Below are 23457 nucleotides of genomic sequence, written 5' to 3' on the forward strand. Positions count from 1 at the left end.
GTAGACCACTGCGCACGTACCAGGCAAATCGCACGATCAAAAGTTGACCGTGACCTCAACAACTGAACCATCATGCCCTGGAATCCATTCAAAGAACAGAACTCCACAGTAATTCCAGACCACAAGCCGAACAAATTTTTACATCAGATCGATCTAGTACCTCTGCTGTACTACTATCCAAAGAAATTTAAAAAGAACTGACACGAAATCAAACAAACAATCTAGTCTGAATTGTGGAACAAACAAAGCAAGGAACGATCAGTAGTACCGGCCGTAGCCACGGCGGCGGCGGTCGTGGTTGCGCAGGGCGCAGCAGCCGAGGGAGTAGACGAAGACGAGGAGCGCGAGGACGGCGACGTTGGCGGCGGCGACGGCCCTCCAGTTGCTCTTGGCGGTGGCCAGCACGCCGGCCTTGCACGCGTTGCAACGGAAGCACAGCACCCGCTGGTCGTTGCTCCACGCCTGGCAGTCCACGCCCGCCGTCCCCAGGTGCCCGGGCTCGGGGGGCTCGTAGAATGTCGCGTTCACCGGCCGGTACCCGCAGTACGCCGGCGGCTTGCAGCAACCGGACTGCAAAACATCCATCATTTTGGAACAGACGCTGTCGTTAGTGATATGTCTTCTTGAACCGGGCTTAAATTCAGAAGGGCAGGGGTGCAAACGGGATCCCGCGAAAGTCCCGCTTCTAGTTCATTTTTCAAATTTTCTATTCAAATTTTTGTTCAGAATTTGAATAAGAGATTTGAGAATTCAAATAGAAGCGGGACTTTCGCGGGATCCCGTTTGCACCCTTACAGAAGGGTAAGCACACATGATTTAAAGGGATAGCTAAGCCCAGATGATTTATAGGGATAGCTAAGCCCAGAAGAACATGGCAATACAAAGTGACAGGTCGATTTGATGCCCATGTGAAAACGCACACGGAGAGAGATGGGAATGGAAATAATTGAAAAGGCAATATGGGCATTTTATCCACGCTCTTAATTCTGGTGCCCAGCTCAAAAAATAATACTCGTTCCGTCCCATATTAAGTGACTCAAATTTGTCTAAATGTTGATGTATCTATGCCTAAAAAACCTACATGTAATAGAAAGTGAGTTAATATGAGACGGAGGGAGTAATAATCTGGTAAAACGCTTATGACTGTAAAAAAAAAAGAAGGAAAATAAAAATTCATCATTTCCGACAGGGGGCAAGGTTTTGTGCACGTGTCATTGATAAATATCATTTGATCCAAACATGCTTTTAGTAAATTTGGCCAGGTCAATCAACCGGAAAGAGTTTTGGCCGATTGGACCAAACTCCCTCGAGTCGCACCACCAGGACAACATGGGATTGAGATGGGGGAGCATGAAAATGGAGGCATAATCATAAAGTTCACAAAATCGTTTCGCTCACCGCAACTTTCCTCCCAAATCATGGCATCCTTGGTTCTTAATTCCATATCCGGCGGCGTAACATTGTTCTTTGTGTTGTATTTCTTTACTCTTATATAGATTTGAGTTGGTGATGTCCATTCACTCTAAAGAGACTAAAGGGATACCTCACATATGACATCCTTTATATGATTTTTTTTCTATAATACATCCTTTGTACGTTCCCCTCAGAATACATACTTTGTACGATTTTTCTGTGAATAGAGTGAATTGATTGGGAATGACTAAGTGTGCTCCATTGATTACTCGCAAGCGCAAACCATCACAATTATCACACATTCTACGTGGTAGTTGATAGGATTGAGGTATATTTTCACTTAATTGTTATTTAGCACAAAATCAAAGAATATGAGCTAGTCACAATCATTGAAACCACTGATGCAATATACAGTATGTTTTTGTTGCTAGGAGTACATTCCTAGTGTTTATACTTCAGTTGTTGAGTGCTGTTTGCAGTTCTATTTAAATGAACAAGAACCTTATGAAACGCATACGATATCGATCCAAACATCGACGTGTGCAATTAATTATCAAACCTTTATTTATGAACTGAGTCTATCTCAAGTGGTCTGGTTTCTCGTGGTGTAATCAGCCCATCCAGGTTCAAGTCGGTGATTTCGTCAATCTCTCAAGATCTACCGGCTCATTCTTTCAGCGGTGCTCATAGGGGTAGGGTGAGTGTACGTGCGTGTTGTGAGCGTCTGCATTTCTCAATTTTTTTTATCAAACCTTTATTTAGCAGCTCATGAAACCAAGGAACAAAATTAATGCAACGTGCAATCGTATCACTTCAATTAGAACGATTTTACTAACAGCAGTGTCGGAAGACTGGGCTTCACTGGTGATCGATGCATGCATGCAACAAGCACAAGGAACGGATCCATGCATGCGGGCTTTACCTGGAGGAGCGGCAGATGCAGGCGGTAGAACTCGGAGGCGTCGATCCCGGCGGCGACGCCGCCAAGCCGTCCGCTGAACTGCCCCCCGCCGGGGCCGCCGCAGACTCCGGCGTCGGCCAGGCAGCTCTCGATCCGGCGCCACGTGTCGTAGTCCCCGACCCTGTCCCTGAGCCAGTCGGAGTAGTCCCCGATCCGGTAGTCCCCGTAGCCGCCCCCGGAGGCGGCGGCCTTGTTGGTGACGGCGTAGGCGAAGACGGTGACGAAGAACATGCCGATGACGAGCAGGAACATGGCCACGACGTAGAGCCACAGGAGCGGGGCCGCGCCACGGCAGCACGCGCCCGCGATCGCCATGAGGGACAACAGGAGGATGCCGAGGCCCAGCGCCAGGGCCGGCAGCCGCAGCAGGCGCTGGCACTCGCTGGTGGGGGACCCGTCGCCGCCGCCGCGGTCGTGGAGGTACGTGCCGACGCCGATGAGCGGGATGGACGCCACCAGGGCAACGATGCTCACGGCGGCCAGCACGCCGTTGGAGAGGCTCACCATTGTGTCGACGTTCCGGCTATCTCCTGTGGCTGACTGGTTGTGTGTTGTGTCTCTCCTAGTAGTTCAGGAATGGCTGCGTTTGCCTATGTCTGCACATGCTTTGCTGGGTGTTTACGAACGAGAAGGTTTTTGGGTGATCGATCGGCAGGGTACAGAGTTTTTACACTTGAGAAAAGACCCGGATCGAGTTCAGAGAAACGATTCGGGAAATCGGGGCGCTGGCCTTGAAGCGCGGGAGAAACGGTCGATAGCTCTCGAAAGCACGGACGGAGTTGCCGTGCCGAGGACGTCGCAAGTCGTAACCCCCAAGAACTCAAGATAGACCTCCCTCGCTGGCTCGTTGGCAAGGCAAGAGTGGCCTCGTGGACGCTGGAGACATGTTACGAGGGGGGCTAACAGAGAAATAAAGTAAAAATGACCCACAAAAATGGCACGATTTCAGCAAATAAGATTACACGGCAGATGTGACGAACTGAAATTGTTTTCAATTAAGAAGCATGCACCCTAAAGATTGTCCACCAATGTAACATTTTTTCTGTCAAAAGGAACGCAGTGTACGATCAACGCAGCAACCAGCTTTTTGGTGCCAATGGCAGCTCTTGAACAATGTGGAATGAATACTGCATCTCCGTGGAGTAACCCCCATCAGTACGGCTTGAATTTCCTTTGGGCCCGTAGCTGCTGTATCCTTTTCTTGTCCTGCTCAAACTTGCTCTGCAGCATCGCCAGTTCTGCACAAGGAAAACGATAGTGCGAGTTAAGCCCCAAGCAGTTTCTGCAGCCACAATGAAGTTGCGCTGTGTTGCAACTTCAGACTCATTTGAAGTCACCTCTTTCCATTGTTAATTCATGTTCAGAACACTATGATGGATGTATCGATTTGATACGCAAAAGGAGCATTTACGTGCCAGCACTAGACTAACCAAGAAAAACAAATTACCATTTTTTTTGGCATTTATGAGGTTCACCTGACTAAATAAAGAAAGCAAGGGATACTGGCTTGGGTCTTGTATTTACTCAAACCAGAACAGACTAAAGTCACAAGGCTTGGTTCTAACCTATCATGCGTGAACTGAGCACTGGGATAATTAAAGCTGCATCGAAGAACAATAGAAACCTATAAAAAAATGGCATACCAGTCATTTGAGCTTCTCGTTTCTGAAACCTATAGAAGTTTTGACCAACTTCCTTAGGTTTCTTTTTAGAAAATTTCTCTTGCATTGAAGCCAGAGATACAGAGCCAACCGCTGTTCCAGTTTCAGCCTCTGTGGTCTTTTTCCTACCCTTATGATGAACCACAACTGTCCACCCATCTTTTGCAGCTGCTTCCTCTTTTTCCTTCTTCTCCTGAATTAATCAAATGAGTGTGAGATGACAAACAAATTAGAGTTATGATAATACGGTTGATACACCAAAACAAACATCAGGACATTCTTCCCCTCCCTAAAAAATAATAGAAAAACAGATAGATACACAGTTCAGCATGGTGGCAATACATTCTTGAATGCTTGAAGGAAATCTCATAACTAGCACAGTATTGGCTTTGGTAATGTTCTGAACTGAAGATATCTAAAATGTTTGGGGAACAAGCTAGCTATAAATCAGGACAGTTGTTCTTTAAGATTCTTGAAAGTTTAATGAACGGAATATACTCACCTTCTCTTGTTGTTCCTCATGCAAAGTTATAAACTCATCTATCCTTTGCTGCAAAACTTTCAAGCCTGGTCGCTTCTGTCTGTACTCCAAGATCCATTCTGACAAGACATATCACATCAGCATTTGCCAGTTAAATTCGGTGCATCATTTTACAAATTCCAACAGAAAAAAACAGAAGACGCTGGGCTCGTTGGAGAAGAATATCAACTAATAAAAGCCCTGAAAGTCTGTATCACATATGGTTAACTTTACGCTAATTGCATTGCACGGACCAACAAGCCAGGCTTACAGATCTTTGAGCCCATATGCCAGTTCCACTATGAAATCGGTTCCTACATATCATTTTATTTAAAGAAGTTACGTAAATAACCTTAAGAGTGTATTTTGGAAACAGTGCATTCTGTACTTTTAGTGCTGGACACTGCATCTTTTCTATATACTAGCAAAAATATATCTCGGTGATAAAAAATCAGAAGTGCAGACATTACTATTCATTCCCCTAGAAAAGTCTTCATTCACTGATGGAATCTCATCAACGTCTGCAACATCAACTTCAACATTCCTCTCCAAATTGTTCTCTGTAGTTGATGCATGCCTATCTGTCCTGTTGACTTTCCCAGATCGCTTCACTTTCTCTGCATCCAGTGACAGGAATGCACATGAGGAAATGCGTAAATTTATACTTCCTCCGTCCAACAAAGGATGTCTCAACTTTGACTAAATTTGAATGCATCTATACACTAAGTCATGTCTGGATACATCCAAATTTTGACAAACTTGAGACATCTTTTGTTGGACGGAGGGAGTACAATACTTAGTTGATAATTCAGAACAACTTTGATCAGGGTACAAAGGCCTACTTGTCTTATTTTTCTTTCCCCTCTTTGCATTTTCAGGCTCCCCAATATCCATAACTTCCGTTTCACCTGCAAGTTGGTTGACATCAGCTGCATAAAATACATCACATCAATGATTAGCTAGAAGGAAAAATTCAAGAACTACTAGAGCATGTGAAAATTAGGACAAAATGTAAGATATCAACAAGTTCCTTGCACGGATGAAAAACTATTTGGCAAGAAAAATGTGAAAAGATCAATATTGCTCTGATGATTGAAAGGAAAGTAGTTCGGCAGTCAATCATGGTAACTCTGAAGGAATCTTACCGGCAAGAATTTCTTGATTTTCATGCAGGATATCTTCTGCATCGTTAGGCTCCACCAAGCCCTTCCCTTCCCTCACCTTCTTTTTCTTCTTCTTTGGCTTAAGTGCTCCAGCATCATTACTGTCAAGCGGACTAGTTTGTACCTCAACAGGACTGTGGCTTTCATTTAGTTGCTGTTTCTTGTTCTTCTTCTTTAGCTTAGGTGTTGCCTCGTCCTTATTGACAGATACCAGATCGTTGGTCTTGGTATGACGGCTTGTTACTTTGACATGCTTAGTTTTCTTCTTTTCCTTCAGTACAATTTTCTTGCTTCCAACCAATTTTTTATCTACGAAACGAAGACAAGAGGTTTTTTATCTACGAAACGAAGACAAGAGGTAAAGCATTATCCAAGCTCCATTTCATCATATCCATGCTGTAACAATACTTGACAACTATACACGACCTAATAAACAACTTAAAGAGCCAGAACAAAAGAAATCAATAAGCGCTCAGGGCACGCGATTGTTCTCATGATGCTTGCTTCATGCACGCAACCAAGGTTGTCAGAATCTTGATTGATTCCGTAATCGACTCTCATTTCTACCACCCTGGATTGACTGACTGATTCTATATCAATCCTACTATTTGTGATTCTCTACGGTGGAGCCTCTCATTTGATTAAGGATCAAGATTCTGATAACTTTGCTGACTGATGATAATAGATGTGGCAGAAAAGGAATTAATCAGGCAATACATGAAAATGAACATGCTAGGATGAAATCTCTCCTAAATTAAAGAATTCACATCGTCGTAAAATCCTAACTGGAGATACTTTTATTTTCATGTTGAATTTAAGCAACAATGGTGAGAAACAACCTGGCCAAGAAATCGATATTCACTCTGTTTTTTAATTTACTGATCCTACTTGAAGCTGTATCATTACTTCATTGCTTTTACCCTTAGCTAGGGCGATGAATGTGACATATTTAAGCACACAAACTTGGCTTAAGCTTAGCTTAGCAACTGAGTCTTCAACAAAACCCAAACAAAATAGTTGGAAACAACACCGAACTCACTGCCAATACCTTTCACGACACTACGTTCAGCGACGCCCTCACGTTCGACAGCGCCATCTAAAACTCTGTCCTTCTTCTTCTTCAGCTGCTTTCTCTTCACTCCAAGCCCAAGCGCCAATTTCTTATCAACCTTCGCTTCCCGCGAAACCTTCTTGTCTACAAAGCAGAAAAAAAATTCTACCTCGGTCTCCCAATTCGAATTAATCCAACCAGGAAGCTAGCCTACAGGATGCTGAAAGGCGAAAGGTTCGCACCTTTGGATTTGCCCATGCGAGCAAATCGGGAACCAAGCCCTGCACGAGACGCCGCGAAGAGAGCGAGTAAGCCCCCGTGGGTGAGCGGCCGCGGGAAGTGCGCCGCCGGCGAGGGGTGTCGGCGTCGGTCGGGCGGGTGGGCTGCGAGCCTGCGAGGCCGTGTAGGGTTTTGGGGATTTTTTTTCCTTTTCTCTTGCAAAGGTTAGGTTGGGCTTAACTGCGGAAAGAACGAAGGGAGGCCGTCTGAGAAGTGGGCCTCTAATGGGCCCCGAATTCAGACGCCCTTATTTCTGCCCCAAAACCCCTGTTATAATAGCGAGCAGCTTCGCGTGCCCAGTCCTAAAACCCTAGCTCGCCACCACCAACCCAAACGCGCGAAGTCACTACTCGGCGGCGGCGGCGATGGGAAGCGACACGGAGACGGAGAAGAAGAGGACCCCAGTGGCGCTGGCGCCCATCGCGAAGCCTCTCGCGGGAAAGAAACTCTCGAAGCGAACCCTCAAGCTCGTCCGCCGAGGTTCGTGAGATTTTTTTCCCTTTTCCTATTTGGCCCCAAACCCCAGTTTCGTCACTATTTATCTCTTCTTTTGTTAAAAACATAATCTATCGGCTTAGTCATGATTTCTTTTTTTTTCTTTTTTTGCAGCATCGGAGGCCAAGTGCCTGAAGCGGGGGGTCAAGGAGGTTGTCAAGAGCATCCGCCGTGGGAGCAAAGGGTTTGTATCTCAAGTTCTTCTCGTTTACTATCGTTTTGTGCTTGCTTGGTAATTTGTACGGGTAATGTGAGGTTTTACTGTCTTCGGGAATGTTTGGTTTAATTCCTCTGTTAGGACTGGTTGCTAGCTGTGTGCGGTAATACTTGGTTGTAAGCAATCAACACATAACAGATATTTTCACTGGCGTGTGCCATATGTCCAGTAGTTTAGTGCATAGTGTATAACGTGTCACAGAAAACATGCATAATTACACGCAACACACATACGTACTGAAAACTGTAGTGTTGCTATTGTTGATGATGGAATTGTCCATTTGCCGCAGCATGAATTTAGTAAATATTGCAAATAGTTGTCTGCTTATTTTGATTTTTCTTGTTGCCTGATATATTGGCATATTGGTGTTGTGTTTTTACAATCTAATCATTCATTTGCTTCACTTGCATAATGTTATTGGCATGTGGTTTTGGTCTATGTAGGTTGTGCGTAATCGCTGGAAACATCTCTCCTATTGATGTGATTACACATCTTCCCATACTTTGTGAGGAAGCTAATGTCCCATACATATATGTGACATCGAAAGAGGTGTGTTGCATTTTCACTGCATTATTTATGTTTATTTCTCTTGCAATCATAAGAGTCGTATCATTATCAGAAAAAATCTTAGATCAGTCAGAGTGTTCTGTTTCTTTCTTAATAACATGAAGGGGTTGAAATTTTCCCCAGTTGAAAACCATCTTTTCCCTCTACTTTTCATGCATTGTAATGAAGTCACTGAACAGGGAGAAATGGTTCCCTCTGTGAGGACGTAAAAACTAAGGAGCATCACATAGTTGTCATTTGCTTTTCTAGTGTTCTGTTCAATTAGCTGTGCTGCAACTAATCAAGAAAAGACACCTCTTGACATTGTGTTTGTTTGCTTTACTAGGGCTGCATTTGCACCTTATCTAGTCTTATCTTCTTAATCTTGTGTTTGTACCTAAAATTATCTTGAGTTGACATATCTAAGATGGTTGATGTACTTGCCAGCTTATCAGTCTGGAGCAGAGAGGTCTGCATTGGGCTTAAAACGATCATTTGAGTCACCCGTTCTCCCCAGCATGCCTGATGATTCTGTTTTGGTATCATTTTTTATTATTGAATGAAGCGGAATTTAAGTTTCTTGCACTTTGTCCCCACTCCCATTGATTTGGCATGCATTCAGGATAGGTGTGTATGGTTTCCTTGAAAGGTCTGTATTGTACTTGTACATAATAACAAGAAAGCATGTAATGGTAAACTCTCATATTTGGCATTACATACGCCGGCTACCAGTATATTTGCCTTTATATCGCCCCCAAAAGAAGGAAAAACAGCAAATAAGGTAGTAACGTAGTGACATTGATCACTTACCATTGTGATTATGTCTGAATGGTCAAATGGTCAAGATACCGTAAGACCTTAGCTGATTGTGGTTGCCCTCCCTTTACAGGAGCTTGCAACTGCGGGAACCACCAAGAGGCCTACTTGCTGCGTCCTGGTCATGACCAAGCCTGCCAAGGGGGAGATCAGTGAAGAGGTGAAGGAGAAACTTCAATCCGACTACGACCAAGTTGTAACTGAAGTTGCTGAGGTCACGTCATCTATGTTCTGAGAACATTTCGATGGCCAAAGTGGAGGATCAGGCAACCTTACTATGAACATCTTTTTGTCTGTATTATGTAGCATGATTCTGCCACCCTATCTTGCTAGTGATCAATGTGTTCTTCCGGGGAGGCTTCAAGCTTTGTGTGTTGCACCCATGAGCTGTGGATTACACTTGTCTCAACTTGCTGTTCGAATGATGCTTAGATAAAATTAGTGCATTATGGGTTGTTAATTTTGTGAGCAGGCCAGTGATATTGCCTTTTGCCTTTTGGATCCCTTCTGTTTGGGGTTGAATCATGAATCACTTATGCAGGGTAACTAAGGTTAAAAATATTGAACTTACAATTGGCAGTGAACACGATTGAATCTCTTTACTGTTATGTCCTAGGTGGCTGAGTGCTGCAGAAGTTCCTGTTTTTGTTTGCTTGATTGCCCATTTTCATGGCAATCAGTTGCCTGCAGCCACCGAGAGCGAGCAGGATTTTTCAGGTACAAACCTACAGCAGTACAGCCTGCCCATTCTTGCCTCAGAATTCAGAAAAGGCTAGACACAGGGAAAGAGCTTTTTTTTTTTGAGGGGAAAGGGAAAGAGCTTTTGTTTAGGGTTTTGGCCCTCCTCTAAAGTGATGGAAACATGGCGCTTGCGTTTGGAAGTTTCTGACAAATACAGCCATACAGGACAAACCTGGAGAAAAGACTAGTTTTTTTTTAACTGGACTATTTGGATTCTACATCTGGTTTGGCAATGTTTGGTTAGATCTCTCGCAAAAGCAAAACAAAATGTTTGGTTAGATCGACCAAAGATCGTAAAGCTATTTTTCTCTGGATAAGAAAGCACAAATATGTGCTCTCGGGGGAATCAAGTTACGCGGCTTACAACTGCTACCCATACCTGTTCTGGCCAAACAAAGGATTGGATTTAGGATTCTAATGCACGGACAGACTTGTGAGATGTACAGATTCTCTTGGGATAACCATGCCCTCAACTTGTTACTACCAAAGCTAAGTCACGACCATTTTTTTTCTTGAAAGGGCTCCATTCATCAAGCTTAGGAGTATAAACGTTTTAGGCTAAAAAGAAGGGAGCACAGTGAGGTGCCTATGTCTGGCTGGCATAACCGGAGGTTTATAGAGCTCGTTTAGAGCGAAAAGAGCTATTCAAACATAAACTAGAAAAATCATGGCACATTATTTGTGACAAGGCACCCCACTGGCTTATTACCAGACCGAAGTAGCTCCAAATATGACTCGTCGACGCTGGCAGTTTGCCGTGACGTCTTCACAGGAGTACAACGACTTCGCCTAACGGTCAAAGGCAACGTAGGATGGAGGACGATCACGTAACAGAAGATCAGCAGCATCTCTTTGCTGATGGCCTGTGGTCACCATATATATACTTGAAGAAGCTTGGGATCACCCAGTCAACACAATCTGCAAGATGGTGACACTAGGAATGGCAGTAGACGCAGTGTGGGTGTGGTTAACTGTGGTTGCAAAGGCCAAAGGTCTTCTTCTACTGTCTTGTACAGCATGCTCCTGTGTGGGTGTACTCTAGACTGCAGTTTGCAGATGCATGTTCGTGTACATAAAAATATGGATTCTGTTACCTTTTTCTTCTGCTGTTGGTGTATGCATGTACCTTGATCAGACTGGCCTTATGTACTATCTTCATTGCCATTAAGTGCCATCATTCGGATTATGATGACCAAAGAGCTAATGCGGTTGTAAAAATACATGATAATTGTTAGCAAAAGCACTTTCTTTGAAAAGAGCAAAGCTAAATGATGCAGACCTGAGGAGGAGGGTGTTGAGATTTGGACAGGTGAAGCAACATTATGACTCATGCCCCATGCGTTGAGCTTTATCAGGCATGTTTAGTTTCTGCTAGCGCGTCAAGTTTCAAGGGAGCAAGCTAACTGAAGTTACTCAATAATTATGCTGACTTCTCTCTAAGTTCCATCTGTTGATTTTCTTTTGAGATGCAGTTCATCTGTTGATGGTACCACATAGGTTTTGCCATCTTTATTATACCTGGCCTGCACGGCCTGTTAAGGGGACGTACAGTGTCGCTCTTTCACACATGAAAAAGGAGCAGCAATGAAAAAGAGAAAAAGGTGTGGCATAGGGGGGCAAAGGCAGCAAAGCATCCCTCATTTCACTGAAAAGATAGGTCACATCTTTCATGCTAGCTAGACTGCAATGATTTCTGCCCCTAAAAAGAGAAAAGAAGGAGCAGCGGCATGGCCACCTCTCCTCTGCAGATCAAACAAAGTGAGGAGGGGGTTTGATGGTTTTTGGAGGAGCAACAAACTAGCAACAATCTCCTAAACATCACTCAAATCTTGGTTACTTTAGACACCACTCCTCTACATATACATATATCCTTACTTCTGAACCACAAGTACCATGACATGACATGGCCGAGCATGGATGATGGATTGCACAAGAATACCTGGCATTTTGTCAGAAAAAGGTTCCTCCACTTGAGTGTGTGTATGCAATTATCTACGTGGTAATGTATGATGCCAACTAAAATAACACAAACTACTGCTAAAGTAAACGACAGAGCAACAGGATGTCTTGTGTTTATCTCTCTTGTCACTGGGATTCATCTTGCTTTTAATTTGGTTCTTGATTCCTCGTCCATAATGCATCATGGCCAAAATTTGCTTGTCCATTTGCCCCCGGTACCTCTACTTCAGGTCAGGTGAGAGGCACTTCCCCCTTGTCATTTTCCTGCCTTCCTCCCAACTAAAGATACTTTGCTCGTTTTGTTTATTGCCCCCAATAGAATTGGCACACAAACACACTTCCCAAGCTAATTGCCCAGCTGCCACTGCCCTAAGGAATTCTTTTGTTGCAAGAATCCCTCAAAGGTGCCGTGCTGATCTGTGGCAGTCATGCACACAGCACTGCACATATCCCCACACCACCACTCCAATAAAGCTGATGTCTTTCTTGGATGGGATCAACGCTAATCTGTTGCTTTAGGCTAGGTTAGCCTAGACTCATAAATTTAACAGCACATTGTCACTGCTTTTTTTTCCCACAGGGCCCAAGAACACAGAAAAGGGTAGAAAAGAAGAATTTCCTCCTTACCTTTGCTCCAATATTCTACTCCAAGAAGGGTCAGGTGGCAGGCATGTCTGTTCCCTCGCGCCCCTCCTTTTGTGCCTTTGCTTCAAGCCGGAATACAGGCATCTTCTTTTTTGTGTCATTTGCTACTGACAGGGCCTCAGAGGCCTCCCCTGCCCACTGCCACTGGCAATTCAACTTCTTGTGTGAGAAGAGAAGGCTGCCTGGTGCCGAACTGCTTCCTGCTTCTTTTCCTTGGCCTCACCCTTGCTTTCTTCCATGTTTGAACAAACAGCAAGCTCCTAGAGCCCTTCTTCCCCAGGAGGCATCATCTCCTGCTTTGCTTAGCAAATGGCAATGGAGGCGGTTCTTGCTGTTTGCTCACTGCTGCTGCTTGTGTTCGTCTCCTTCCCTTGCACGCCGGCAAGCGGTCTCCTCTCACCCAAGGGTGTAAACTATGAAGGTTAATACTAATATTCCTTCCTCAAATCAAGAGCTTTCTTCTTTTCATTTTTCTTGTTTTGTTTTCTTGCATTGGTGCTCGCTGCGTTGTTTTTTATCCTTCTCCCAGATCAAGAATCGTGTTATTGGCTCTCCTTTGTTTGTTTGTTCCTCTTGGATTGGTGTCGCATAATCTCTGTTCCATTTGCAGTGCAAGCTCTCATGATGATCAAGAACTACCTCAAAGATCCCCATGGTGTGCTCAGGAACTGGGACCAAGACTCTGTGGATCCTTGCAGCTGGACTATGGTCACCTGTTCACAAGAAAACCTTGTCACTGGCCTGTAAGGAAGTTACCTGACAATATTCTTCGTCACGAGTTAACCTTCTGATCTTTTTTTACCGCAATTAACCTTCTGATCTTAACATTGTTTCTCTGGCTGTTTGAATTTGGCAGGGAAGCTCCAAGCCAGAATCTTTCCGGCCTTCTCTCCCCAAGCATAGGAAACTTGACCAATCTTGAAATAGTGTGAGTTTTCCTTGTCATGATTAGCCTTGCAAACAAACCACTACTGCATGTGCTGCTTTGACGTGTATGTTTCTTTTGGGTACGAAGAGATCTCACCTTTCTTTCTTCCTCCTTTTATTATCAGTCTACTGCAGAACAACAACATCAATGGGCGAATCCCAGCAGATATTGGCAAACTAACAAAGCTTAAGACGCTCGATCTTTCCAGCAACCACTTCTCTGGTGAAATCCCCAGCTCTGTCAGCCACCTTAGAAGTCTCCAGTACTTGTGAGTGCAGTTCTGTCCTACTGTACCAGCCTTGAATGATACTCTGTAGGTTTTCCATTCATGGCCTGTTTCTCAATAGCCATGTAGATATTCTTATTGTTTGCCACTGTGTACTGCTACCAGGAGGCTCAACAACAACTCCCTGTCTGGTGCATTCCCTTCAACGTCAGCTAATTTATCAAAGCTTGTTTTCCTGTGAGTATTCTCTTTTGCTTGTTTTTCTGTTATGTGATTATGTACTATGTTGGCTCTGTGCTATGGTACTCACTGTTGGACTTACATTTCTCAGGGACCTGTCCTACAATAATTTGAGCGGTCCAGTTCCAGGGTCTTTGGCAAGGACATTCAAGTAAGGCTACAGTTCTCTGTTCTTTTATCTTTGACCCAAGTACTCTTTCTAGTGGAAGCATATTTACCATACAAAAGTTGAGTTGAAGGAGAATATTTCTTTTTCTTGCAGCATAGTAGGGAATCCACTGATCTGTGGAGCAGCTACGGAACAGGATTGTTACGGAACTTTACCGATGCCAATGTCCTACAGCCTGAATAACACACAAGGTATCCCCAATTAGTCAATCCTGTTCCCTAACTATTAGCAGTGGGTACGTTGTGTACGCCACCCATTAAACTGACGTAACTGAATTAGGGGTTATATTGCTGGTCAATTAGCACAAAGATTGTTAATTGAACTCTACTGATCTGTGATAGTAATTGTTGTAATAACTAATAACAACTCTCTTTTTTACAGAAGGTACTCTAATGCCAGCAAAGTCTAAGAGTCACAAAGCCGCAATTGCATTTGGCTCCGCGATTGGCTGCATCAGCATCCTTTTCCTTGTTACGGGGTTGCTGTTCTGGTGGAGGCACACAAAACATCGGCAGATTCTTTTCGATGTTGATGGTAAGTAAGAAGGCTAAAATTACTCACTGAGCCCATAATGGTGGAATGCTCGTGAAACTTGGTGGAATCAGTTACTGAGTGTGTTGGTTATTTTGCAGACCAACACATAGAGAACGTCAACCTTGAGAACCTGAAGAGGTTTCAATTCAGAGAACTCCAGGCTGCAACAGAGAACTTCAGCAGCAAGAACATGATAGGAAAAGGCGGTTTTGGAAATGTTTATCGGGGCAAGCTCCCAGATGGAACTGTAGTAGCCGTCAAGAGGTTGAAAGATGGAAATGCCGCAGGCGGGGAGTTGCAGTTTCAGACTGAAGTAGAGATGATCAGCTTGGCGGTGCACCGGAATCTCCTTAGGCTCTGTGGGTTCTGCATGACTACCACCGAGAGGCTACTGATCTATCCATACATGTCAAATGGAAGTGTTGCGTCACGCCTGAAAGGTAAAACATGCCAAGTTTTTTTTTTTTTCGAGTAAAACATGCCAAGTATTCAGGATGACTTATTTCCCAAAACATAAATCAGATTAGTAGTGACATAGCCACCATTCTTCTCCGATATAATTTAGTCTTAAAAGTATCTTTTGGGGGGTAACCAGCATTGATCATCACAAACTTCAACTCAATGAACAGAACACTAAAATATTTGCATTTGGTTCTTGCATTTATATTTCTTCTCTTTTAGGCAGGTCTTCAGAACTTAGAATCCCACATGACCAATGCTAACTTTGTTCTCACCTAACCAATTACAGGGAAGCCACCACTGGACTGGATCACCAGAAAGGGGATAGCACTCGGTGCGGCAAGAGGCCTGCTATACCTGCACGAGCAGTGTGATCCCAAGATCATCCACAGGGATGTAAAGGCAGCAAACGTACTGCTTGATGACTTCTGTGAAGCAATCGTCGGAGATTTTGGGCTTGCCAAGCTCCTGGATCACCGTGATTCACATGTCACCACAGCTGTGAGGGGCACCGTAGGACACATTGCCCCGGAGTACCTCTCCACAGGCCAGTCATCTGAGAAAACCGACGTCTTCGGCTTCGGGATCCTGCTGCTCGAGCTGATTACCGGGCAGACTGCACTCGAGTTTGGGAAGTCATCAAATCAGAAGGGAGCCATGCTGGACTGGGTAAGTATATTGTCATCATCCTCACATGGCAGGGCATGGTTTGGGGCATATGATCTTAATAATACCTGAGGTCTTATATGGGCACTGGCTTCTGCTCAGGTGAAGAAGATGCACCAGGAGAAGAAGCTCGACGTGCTTGTCGATAAGGGACTCAGGAACAGTTACGACCACATTGAACTAGAGGAGATGGTGCAGGTGGCGCTGCTGTGCACCCAGTATCTCCCCGGTCACAGGCCCAAGATGTCGGAGGTGGTCAGGATGCTGGAAGGCGATGGGCTCGCAGAGCGGTGGGAGGCGTCACAGCGTACTGACTCGCACAAGTTCAAGGTGCCCGAGTTCACCTTCGGGCGCTGCTACTCTGACCTGACAGACGACTCGTCATTGCTGGTGCAGGCAGTTGAGCTCTCTGGACCGAGATGACACTTTGACAGGCAGTGGAAGTGGCAAATAGACATCACCAGTGGTTTCCAGCAGGATTTGTACAGCAAGAAACCCCTCTGTAAAGTGGCAAATGACACAATGATGTCAGCATCCGGTGATGCATTCTGTCAGTAAGTGGAGCAGATCTCAGATGAACTGTACAAAGATCAAAGAAGTGCACAACCTAGTTACCTACGCATGGTAATATTACATTAACAGATTCTGTAAAGTCGAGAGCAATATTTTTGAGCTGTAAATTTTGCCCCCCCCACCCCGTTCTCTGTATCTTCATTAGTTTAGTTTGCAAAACCTGTTGCTGCTCGATTACAATGACCTTTCAGTGTCATTCACATTGATAGAGAGCTCCAAAACTCTTGTCACTTCATTCAGTTCGTAACATACAATATAGAAAAACTTTATCAAGAAAGAAGTGAAAATGCCCTGTGAAACTGCATTATAATTTGATGACGAATGACAAAGATCTGCATCAAATACAGCAGGCTAAACAAAAGAACAAGCAGAAAACAACCACAGCAAATGAAGAAGAATCTTGAGTGCTCTCCACCAGTAGGGTCGGTGATGTTGCCCCATCCAAATTATGTTTGAGATTAAAAAGAAAAATAGATATTCACACTGCCCCATCTTTATTCCATTAACCAAAATGCAAGATAGAGATCAATACAAGAGCGTTATAGGCTACATAGACCATTGCTATATTATATGGGCCATGTGAGGATGCACCAGAATGCAGATTCATTATATATAAAGGGATAAACATACAAAGCTACACCAATTGGGAAAACAAGAGAAAAACGATTTAATATAAGACAAAACATGTGCAGCAGATAGCATGATAGCTACAAAGTGATGTTCAAACTGACAATATATAATCTGAACAAGTCAAATCAATAGCTAGGATCTTCTTATCAGAATACATTATTAAGCTATGTTTAGATCTTGGCTCAATTGAGATAATGATTTTGCGGTCTCAGATGTTTTGCAACCTGAGTACCTTTATGGCATTATGTTCACATGAAGTAAAAAAAAACACCGGGAAGTTTTTAAATATTTACAGCGATAATCGTGATAAGAATATGCATGCTAGACCACACATTAGCATGGGATTGCAGCTCTGTCGTTGGAAATAAGAGCGAGGCCCTGCTGAGCAGTCAGGACATCGCTATTCACCTGGTCCAGGCTTGCCTTTCGGAATCTAATCTTCTTGATGGAATATCCCCATAGGGGCCACCAACTTGCGAGACAATTCTACAACAAAAAAGGAAACAAGAGTACTTGGGTTCTTTCTTTCTTGGACTATCATGGCCGTCTTCCACGGAGATAGTTGAAAATAGAACATAACTCTGAAATTGCTAACAAGAGACAGAAGAATAGAAGATCTCATACCTAAATTTAGGTGCATTTACTCTCTTCCGTTATACTCCCTCCATTTCATGATATATATATCCTGCACGTATGCCTCGGAGGCATAAAATCTAAGTAATATTTGATGGAATTGAACTATATTTCATCCTATTGTATTGGGGCAAGTATGGCTTGACTGCATCAAATATTAGTTCAATTGTGCTACCCTAGGTATATGTGCGGGACAAACATTGTAAAATGGAGGTAGACCTATTGGAGAGCAAACAGAAATAAATTCTTTCAATCCATCTAGTAAAGATATTTTAATTTTAAACAGTAAAAATTAACAAGGATACAGCACACACTAAGATAGTACAGAAATGTGTCTCGGATGCAATTTATGTACTTCGTAGAGTTTGAATCTGTGGATAGGTTTGGTTTGCGTTACCAAAAATACTCCATCTCGTGCTGAAATAGCAAACACGTCAGCAAAGGAAACCGCTCCAGGGCACTCAGCTTCCAGTTTTTATTTGATCATGTCAACCAGCTCACAGGCTTTCAGTGATTAATATTCTGGTCTTCTCTCCAACCATCCTGACTGTACCATCAAACAGCGACTAATCATCAATTTGCCAGTTGTCATTCGATTTCAACCTAACAGAAACAATTGGGGAAAGAGGACACTCGATAAAGTATTCATCACATGAACGTTCAAAGATCATACATCTAGAAACATCTATATTTATATGGAACAATAGTGCTTGATAATAATATTTTCCCACACTAATTAAAAGTAAGGAAAAGAATGACCACAATAGCGTGCACGCACAATCATGGTAACACATATATAGTTTAGTCTTCAGAGTTATGGCACTCACAAAAACTGTTACTGGTTTCAATCAGTTGTATGCATAAGAACTACATGTAGGGATCAATGATCACAGCATTACTGTTTATGATGAGCATAGTTTGCATACAAATGAAGATAGTATAATCTGTAAGCTTCTTGAATACACCTGGTATGAATTTGCGAACAGACTTGAGTTTGTTTTGAAAGTTCATATCAACAAGACTTGCTCAATTATTTGTAGTACTCATTATGTTCATACTTGAAAGGTGAGACTTGTGACTTGTGAGTTAACTATGCAACACCCAAGATGGTTATTTACTCAACCTATGAGTCCACTACGCAACAACCATCCTATGTCAAAATAGGAACGTAGTATTATGAATCCCACAATCAACAGGAGTACATTTTGTAAACTTCAACTGTATTGACCACCCAACATCAAACTGGAATCACAAGGGACATACTTAAACTCAATTCTTTCAGCAAAGTTATTTCAAGACTTGATCTATAAAAACAAATCATTTCAAAACCAGCAGTGCAGTAACACAAGTTAAGAGCTAATGAACAGGACAAGTCACAGATATCCTAGTCAGTTAGAGATCAAAAAGCGATTTAATAAGCCAATTCATCTGAACAACTGCAGTGAAGAAAATGCAAAAGGGTTCAGTAAATTCACTTCCTACACCGAACATCACCTTAGATATTTGCAGATCTATACGGTCCCAGAGAAACTATCTAGTGACATGGCAGGGTGCTTTAGAACTTTTCTCATGTATCTCCACAGCTCCACTTCCTACCTCTCGCTGAGGTTCCAAAAGGTAGAACAGCTAAGGGAAGTGCCAACGAATGGCACAAAACCTCAAACTTTGGAATCCTTCCTTTCCCTTTTGCAAAAGATGTGCACAAAGAGAACAAGGAGCATCTCTCACCCTCTGCCTGCTTTTCTTATACCACGTTTCCTCCTAATTCTTCGGTCTTTGTGTTTATTCCAGTTCAAGGAACAGGGTAGTTCCTTTATACGAAATTTGTATGATTTGCTCCTGAAAATTCTTACTTTACCTGTAATTGAGAATCCATTAGGAAAAGGTGAACAGGTATATTCATCCTCAAAATGGGAACAGTAACTCGAATTCAACATAAATTGTAACACCTTATTAGTTATTAGCAAGTCTCCAAACTGGGTTTCTTAAATGTTTTGACACCTATTCAGTTAGATGATTCCAACTTACCTGAAAAGTGTTGCCCTTTTATTCTCTAGGTGTGTCTAATTGCAGCAAATACCTATCAGAAAATGATATAGCATTTGAGGATTGACATCAAGACAAGAAGTGTAGCAGAAACATCCACAGACGACCACAAGATACAAACACAGCATTCCTCGCCCCCACGAATGACACTACTTGACCCTCACGGGATTCCGTCGCCACCCTCCTATTAGTACTCCACACTGAAATTCCAACACTGATTGCTCCCACACACTCCCAAGTAAGTTCAAGAAAAAGATCAAACGCCATGAGAGACAGAAGAACAAGAGGATATACATACTCACATGAATAGGACACACTAGATACTGGCCACAATCTTCGCTAAAACCTCTCCACCTACAAGTTGCAAGGTTATATGTTCATGAATTGCAACTTCAATTGTAACCTTTTGGAGCAGGAAGCTGGACGGAGAAACTTCCCATGGGCCAGGCCATGCGATGGATGCCATGCAACACCAAGCATGGTCTACTGCCGTGTTGATGCTGCATACCTCTGCGCATCATGTGACGCACAGGTTCATTCTGCTAATCGTGTGGCATCACGCCATGAGCGTGTGCGTGTCTGCGAAATCTGTGAGAGTGCACCGGCAGTGCTGGCATGCCGTGCAGATGCAGCAGCACTGTGCACGACCTGCGATGCACAGGTGCACTCTGCCAACCCAATTGCTCAGAGGCACCAACGAGTGCCTGTGCTGCCACTTTCAGCTGTTGCCATTTCAGCTGCCTCTGGTTTCGCAGAGGTGAGAGCTGCCACTATCCATGGCGACAAGGAAGAAGGAGAGGAAGTGGACTCTTGGCTCCTTCTAAGAAGAAATTCTGATGACAACAATTGTTCCAACAGCATAGATCGATACTTCAATCTTGTTGGATACAATCCGTATTATGACAACGCCACTTGCAACCCAGGACCAGGAGAGCAATACAGATTGCAAGAACAGCAGGTGCAGAACAGGTACAGAGAGAAGGAAGGATCTGAGTGTGTAGTACCTTCACAAATCGTCATGGCAAGTGAGGAACAGGAAAGTGGTTATCGAATTATAGGGACAGAGCAGGCTGCCTTCATGACTGTTGGGGCCAGTACCTACACAGCTTCCATCAGCAACAGCGTGAGTGAATCTATTACTTGACTTAAACTATTATGTCGTGATCTATTTATCTTTTGAGTTAGTACCACTCAAGCTCATGTTAGTCCATTGCAAACTGTTCTGCATTAAAATAAAATCAAACAAACTGATTTGTGAGTTCTGACACAGCTTACTTTGGATGCAATCTTTTTCTGTTTTTTAAGAGATTATTCTTTTCTATGTGGTTTGAAATCTTCTAGGTCAAGCTTTTTGACTGATATTTTCCTCAAGTTCTCATCCCCCATCCTGGATCCAGAATGGAGCAGGCTAAGAGCTTGTTTGGACCGCACTTCTTAATTCTCTCAGACCTTACATAGTGTAAGAACTAAGAAGTCACTAGAAATTTTTCGCAAAAAAAAATAAGTCACTAGAAATACAAATGCAGAACTAACTCCCAGAAATCTAAACTTGAACTGCTGTTAGTTACTTACAGACATAAAACTTGTTTACCAACACATCACTGCAGTTTTAAAGTTTTCTATGCGTGCCAGTTAGGGTCTCAGTTTCACATTAGTGCAGAGTATTTCAAACCGGCACTTCTCCTGACATATTCAAGTGACCATTTGGCAATTCTATCTCAGATATCTTTCTCATCAATGGAGGTGGGTATAGTACCAGACAACACCAGACCAGATATCTCAAAGACCAACATCCTAACAACCAGTGGAGCCATGGAACTCTCAGTCCATTCAGTTCAGATGCCAGTGCATTTCAGCTCCATGGACAGAGAGGCCAGGGTCCTCAGGTACAAGGAGAAGAAGCAGGCAAGAAAGTTTCAGAAGACCATAAGGTACGCAACAAGGAAAGCATATGCAGAAGCAAGGCCAAGGGTCAAGGGTCGCTTTGCTAAAAGATCAGATATAGAGCATGAAGTAAACCACATGTTGTCACCACCAGTTCTACCAGAAAGTAGTTATGGTACTGTTCCCTGGTTCTGATGTAATAGGAAGAGGAAATTATGTTGACCGACACATGGGGTGATGGTCTCAGTAATCATATGGTTCAGTGCAAGTGTTCAAATTCTCTAAGTGTATTGTCAACCAAAGTGCACTGCAGTTTGGTTACCATAGTACTGCAGTTTACTCTGTAACTTAGAAGATATTAAATATTTATTATGACTAGTTCTACAACCATGTAGAAGTAGTCGTGTATGCTAACAGTAAATGTGCAGTGTAACATAAGAGAAAACTTCTAAACAGGTATTCCAGTGTTTCACATGATTATCAATAGTAGCAACAAAGGTTGGGATTTCTGCTGTAGCAGTACATGCACATGTGAAGATATCAACCTCGCCTTGACTTCGGAAAAAATGGAGCATAGTGAAATTACATACCTTGTCAAGGAGATATCTGATGGCATTAAGTTGCAACTGCTCAATTCAATGGCAAGATCATCTTACAGCCTATCCAACCAAAACTAACAACTAGGTTTAGTCAGAATTTTACAGACATAATATATCAAATTCTGCCAATGAGATCTCAAGATAACACGCAGACCATAAACTTTAAATGAACTGCAAGGGCAGGCAAGTAATCTGTTCACACGAAATGACATATGGACAACATGAATATTTTAGTCATTTACTCTTTGAGTCCAGTGATTGATGATATCTGCCTAAAAAAAATCAAAAGAGGATACAAGCATCTATGATTGATGATATCTGCCCAAAATCTTACATTATTTGCAACAACTTGAGAACAAATGACTTCATCAGAAAGTGTGACAAGCCACACAATAACCGACTTACAAACTAAGTAACCTAGAGCTAGCACGCCACCCAAACCGGGACATAAACTCCATGGTGAAGAACCCCATAATAAAGAAAGTTACTGCATTTACTTGTGCTCCATAAACCCAGAATGGAAAATGTACCATGCGATGCGGACGGCCACTCAAGAACTGGCGTAGAAGAAATGAAACATCAGCAAGCATCTGGCTGACAGTGTACTTCATTTTTTTTTTCCAGATCCAGAAAGACATCTATTGCATCAAGAATAGCAAGGACAACTGAATCCAAACATGCAGATTGATTTAAGAAAACTAAACTAGTTGGCAGTATGAAAGAAAATATGCTCAGGTGATATTGGTTGTAACAACAGCTAGTACCAAAGAATCGTTCAAAAAGCAGATACATGTCAAAATTCATATGTATTCGCTACCAGCTATCAGCTGGTGTATACAACACACAATCCAACCCCAGAGATACATAGTTAAGAAAGTAAGGGTCTAACCTACTATGTTCTCTGCCCACGAAAAATACAGACGATGTAATAAAGTCAATATTATTTGCATTCGCTCTCCACCATACTTCCCTTATAGAAGCATGAAAATTGTTCCATACTATTTTCAACAATTGGTTCAATCAAGGTTGTAAGATAAACTCCATATGATCATGGAGGAATGTAATAGAATGCTAGTAATGGCAAATATGACTAGTACAAACAAGCAATGCAAATATGGATAACTACAATTTATAATATGCAGCTGTACACGAATATGATAAGAACAATATCCAATGGTAGACACAATATGTATTCTGAAGTCTGAATTTGTTAATTACATGTTACAAATCGATGTGGAGATCTACCAGTGTTTGCATTGAAAAAAGAAGATGCACTTATGCAGGTAGACATGTGTGTTCAGTAGCTCACAAAATCAAATGATAACTCCCCATACATTAATTCATGCATCCTAGCAAGCACAGTTCTCACCACTTGAATTATGACGAGCAGAGAATCTAAAATT

At 42.9% G+C, this 23457-nt stretch overlaps 5 protein-coding genes and 2 long non-coding RNA genes across 12 annotated transcripts; 3 read left to right on the forward strand and 4 right to left on the reverse strand.

Annotated features, from left to right (window-relative positions):
* Positions 1-258: 258 nt before the first annotated feature.
* On the reverse strand, positions 259-2881 carry LOC112271709 (tetraspanin-8-like). The gene is made up of 2 exons (XM_024461479.1): positions 2336-2881; positions 259-570 (listed from the first exon to the last, which is right to left on the reverse strand). The coding sequence occupies exons 1-2, from the start codon at positions 2879-2881 to the stop codon at positions 259-261; spliced, it is 858 nt and encodes a 285-aa protein (XP_024317247.1).
* Positions 2882-3285: 404 nt separating this feature from the next.
* LOC100824086 (DNA ligase 1) lies at positions 3286-7200 on the reverse strand. Of its 2 annotated transcripts, none has more exons than XM_010237698.3 (8): positions 7012-7200; positions 6767-6913; positions 5701-6027; positions 5398-5463; positions 5026-5172; positions 4538-4635; positions 4018-4228; positions 3286-3612 (listed from the first exon to the last, which is right to left on the reverse strand). In XM_010237698.3, exons 1-8 carry the CDS (start codon positions 7025-7027, stop codon positions 3527-3529), a joined length of 1098 nt encoding a protein of 365 aa, XP_010236000.1. In that variant the 5' UTR covers positions 7028-7200; the 3' UTR covers positions 3286-3526. The 2 variants fall into 2 exon arrangements, with proteins under 2 accessions (XP_010236000.1, XP_003570453.1); XM_003570405.4 differs by having other exon boundaries at positions 5398-5484; positions 7012-7199.
* A 133-nt stretch (positions 7201-7333) lies between these two features.
* Positions 7334-9598, forward strand: LOC100824602 (H/ACA ribonucleoprotein complex subunit 2-like protein). Its single transcript, XM_003570407.4, has 4 exons — positions 7334-7528; positions 7658-7727; positions 8204-8309; positions 9196-9598. Exons 1-4 carry the CDS (start codon positions 7414-7416, stop codon positions 9355-9357), a joined length of 453 nt encoding a protein of 150 aa, XP_003570455.1. The 5' UTR covers positions 7334-7413; the 3' UTR covers positions 9358-9598.
* A 2923-nt stretch (positions 9599-12521) lies between these two features.
* On the forward strand, positions 12522-16497 carry LOC100831962 (LRR receptor kinase SERL2). 2 transcript variants are annotated; one of them, XM_010237700.3, is made up of 11 exons: positions 12522-12888; positions 13078-13210; positions 13324-13395; positions 13520-13663; positions 13787-13858; positions 13953-14012; positions 14124-14221; positions 14415-14564; positions 14663-15004; positions 15313-15692; positions 15792-16497. In XM_010237700.3, exons 1-11 carry the CDS (start codon positions 12777-12779, stop codon positions 16110-16112), a joined length of 1884 nt encoding a protein of 627 aa, XP_010236002.1. In that variant the 5' UTR covers positions 12522-12776; the 3' UTR covers positions 16113-16497. The 2 variants fall into 2 exon arrangements, with proteins under 2 accessions (XP_010236002.1, XP_003572984.2); XM_003572936.4 differs by having other exon boundaries at positions 12527-12888; positions 14412-14564.
* On the reverse strand, positions 15162-15900 carry LOC112271960. The gene is made up of 2 exons (XR_002965537.1): positions 15758-15900; positions 15162-15639 (listed from the first exon to the last, which is right to left on the reverse strand). It is a non-coding gene; the product is annotated as an uncharacterized LOC112271960 (long non-coding RNA).
* On the reverse strand, positions 16053-20709 carry LOC104583853. 4 transcript variants are annotated; one of them, XR_002965535.1, is made up of 5 exons: positions 19020-19560; positions 17923-18128; positions 17517-17577; positions 17301-17378; positions 16056-16189 (listed from the first exon to the last, which is right to left on the reverse strand). It is a non-coding gene; the product is annotated as an uncharacterized LOC104583853 (long non-coding RNA). The 4 variants fall into 4 exon arrangements; XR_002965534.1 differs by lacking the exon at positions 16056-16189 and adding an exon at positions 20576-20709 and having other exon boundaries at positions 16967-17378; positions 19020-19605; XR_002965533.1 differs by lacking the exon at positions 16056-16189 and having other exon boundaries at positions 16967-17378; positions 19020-19383; positions 19554-19694.
* On the forward strand, positions 19915-21925 carry LOC100825107 (zinc finger protein HD1). Its single transcript, XM_003570409.4, has 2 exons — positions 19915-20694; positions 21294-21925. Exons 1-2 carry the CDS (start codon positions 19945-19947, stop codon positions 21648-21650), a joined length of 1107 nt encoding a protein of 368 aa, XP_003570457.1. The 5' UTR covers positions 19915-19944; the 3' UTR covers positions 21651-21925.
* The last annotated feature ends 1532 nt before the right edge of the window (positions 21926-23457 follow it).

This window comes from Brachypodium distachyon, chromosome 3 (genome assembly GCF_000005505.3).
Source record: "Brachypodium distachyon strain Bd21 chromosome 3, Brachypodium_distachyon_v3.0, whole genome shotgun sequence".
In the NCBI taxonomy this organism is placed as follows: domain Eukaryota; kingdom Viridiplantae; phylum Streptophyta; class Magnoliopsida; order Poales; family Poaceae; genus Brachypodium; species Brachypodium distachyon.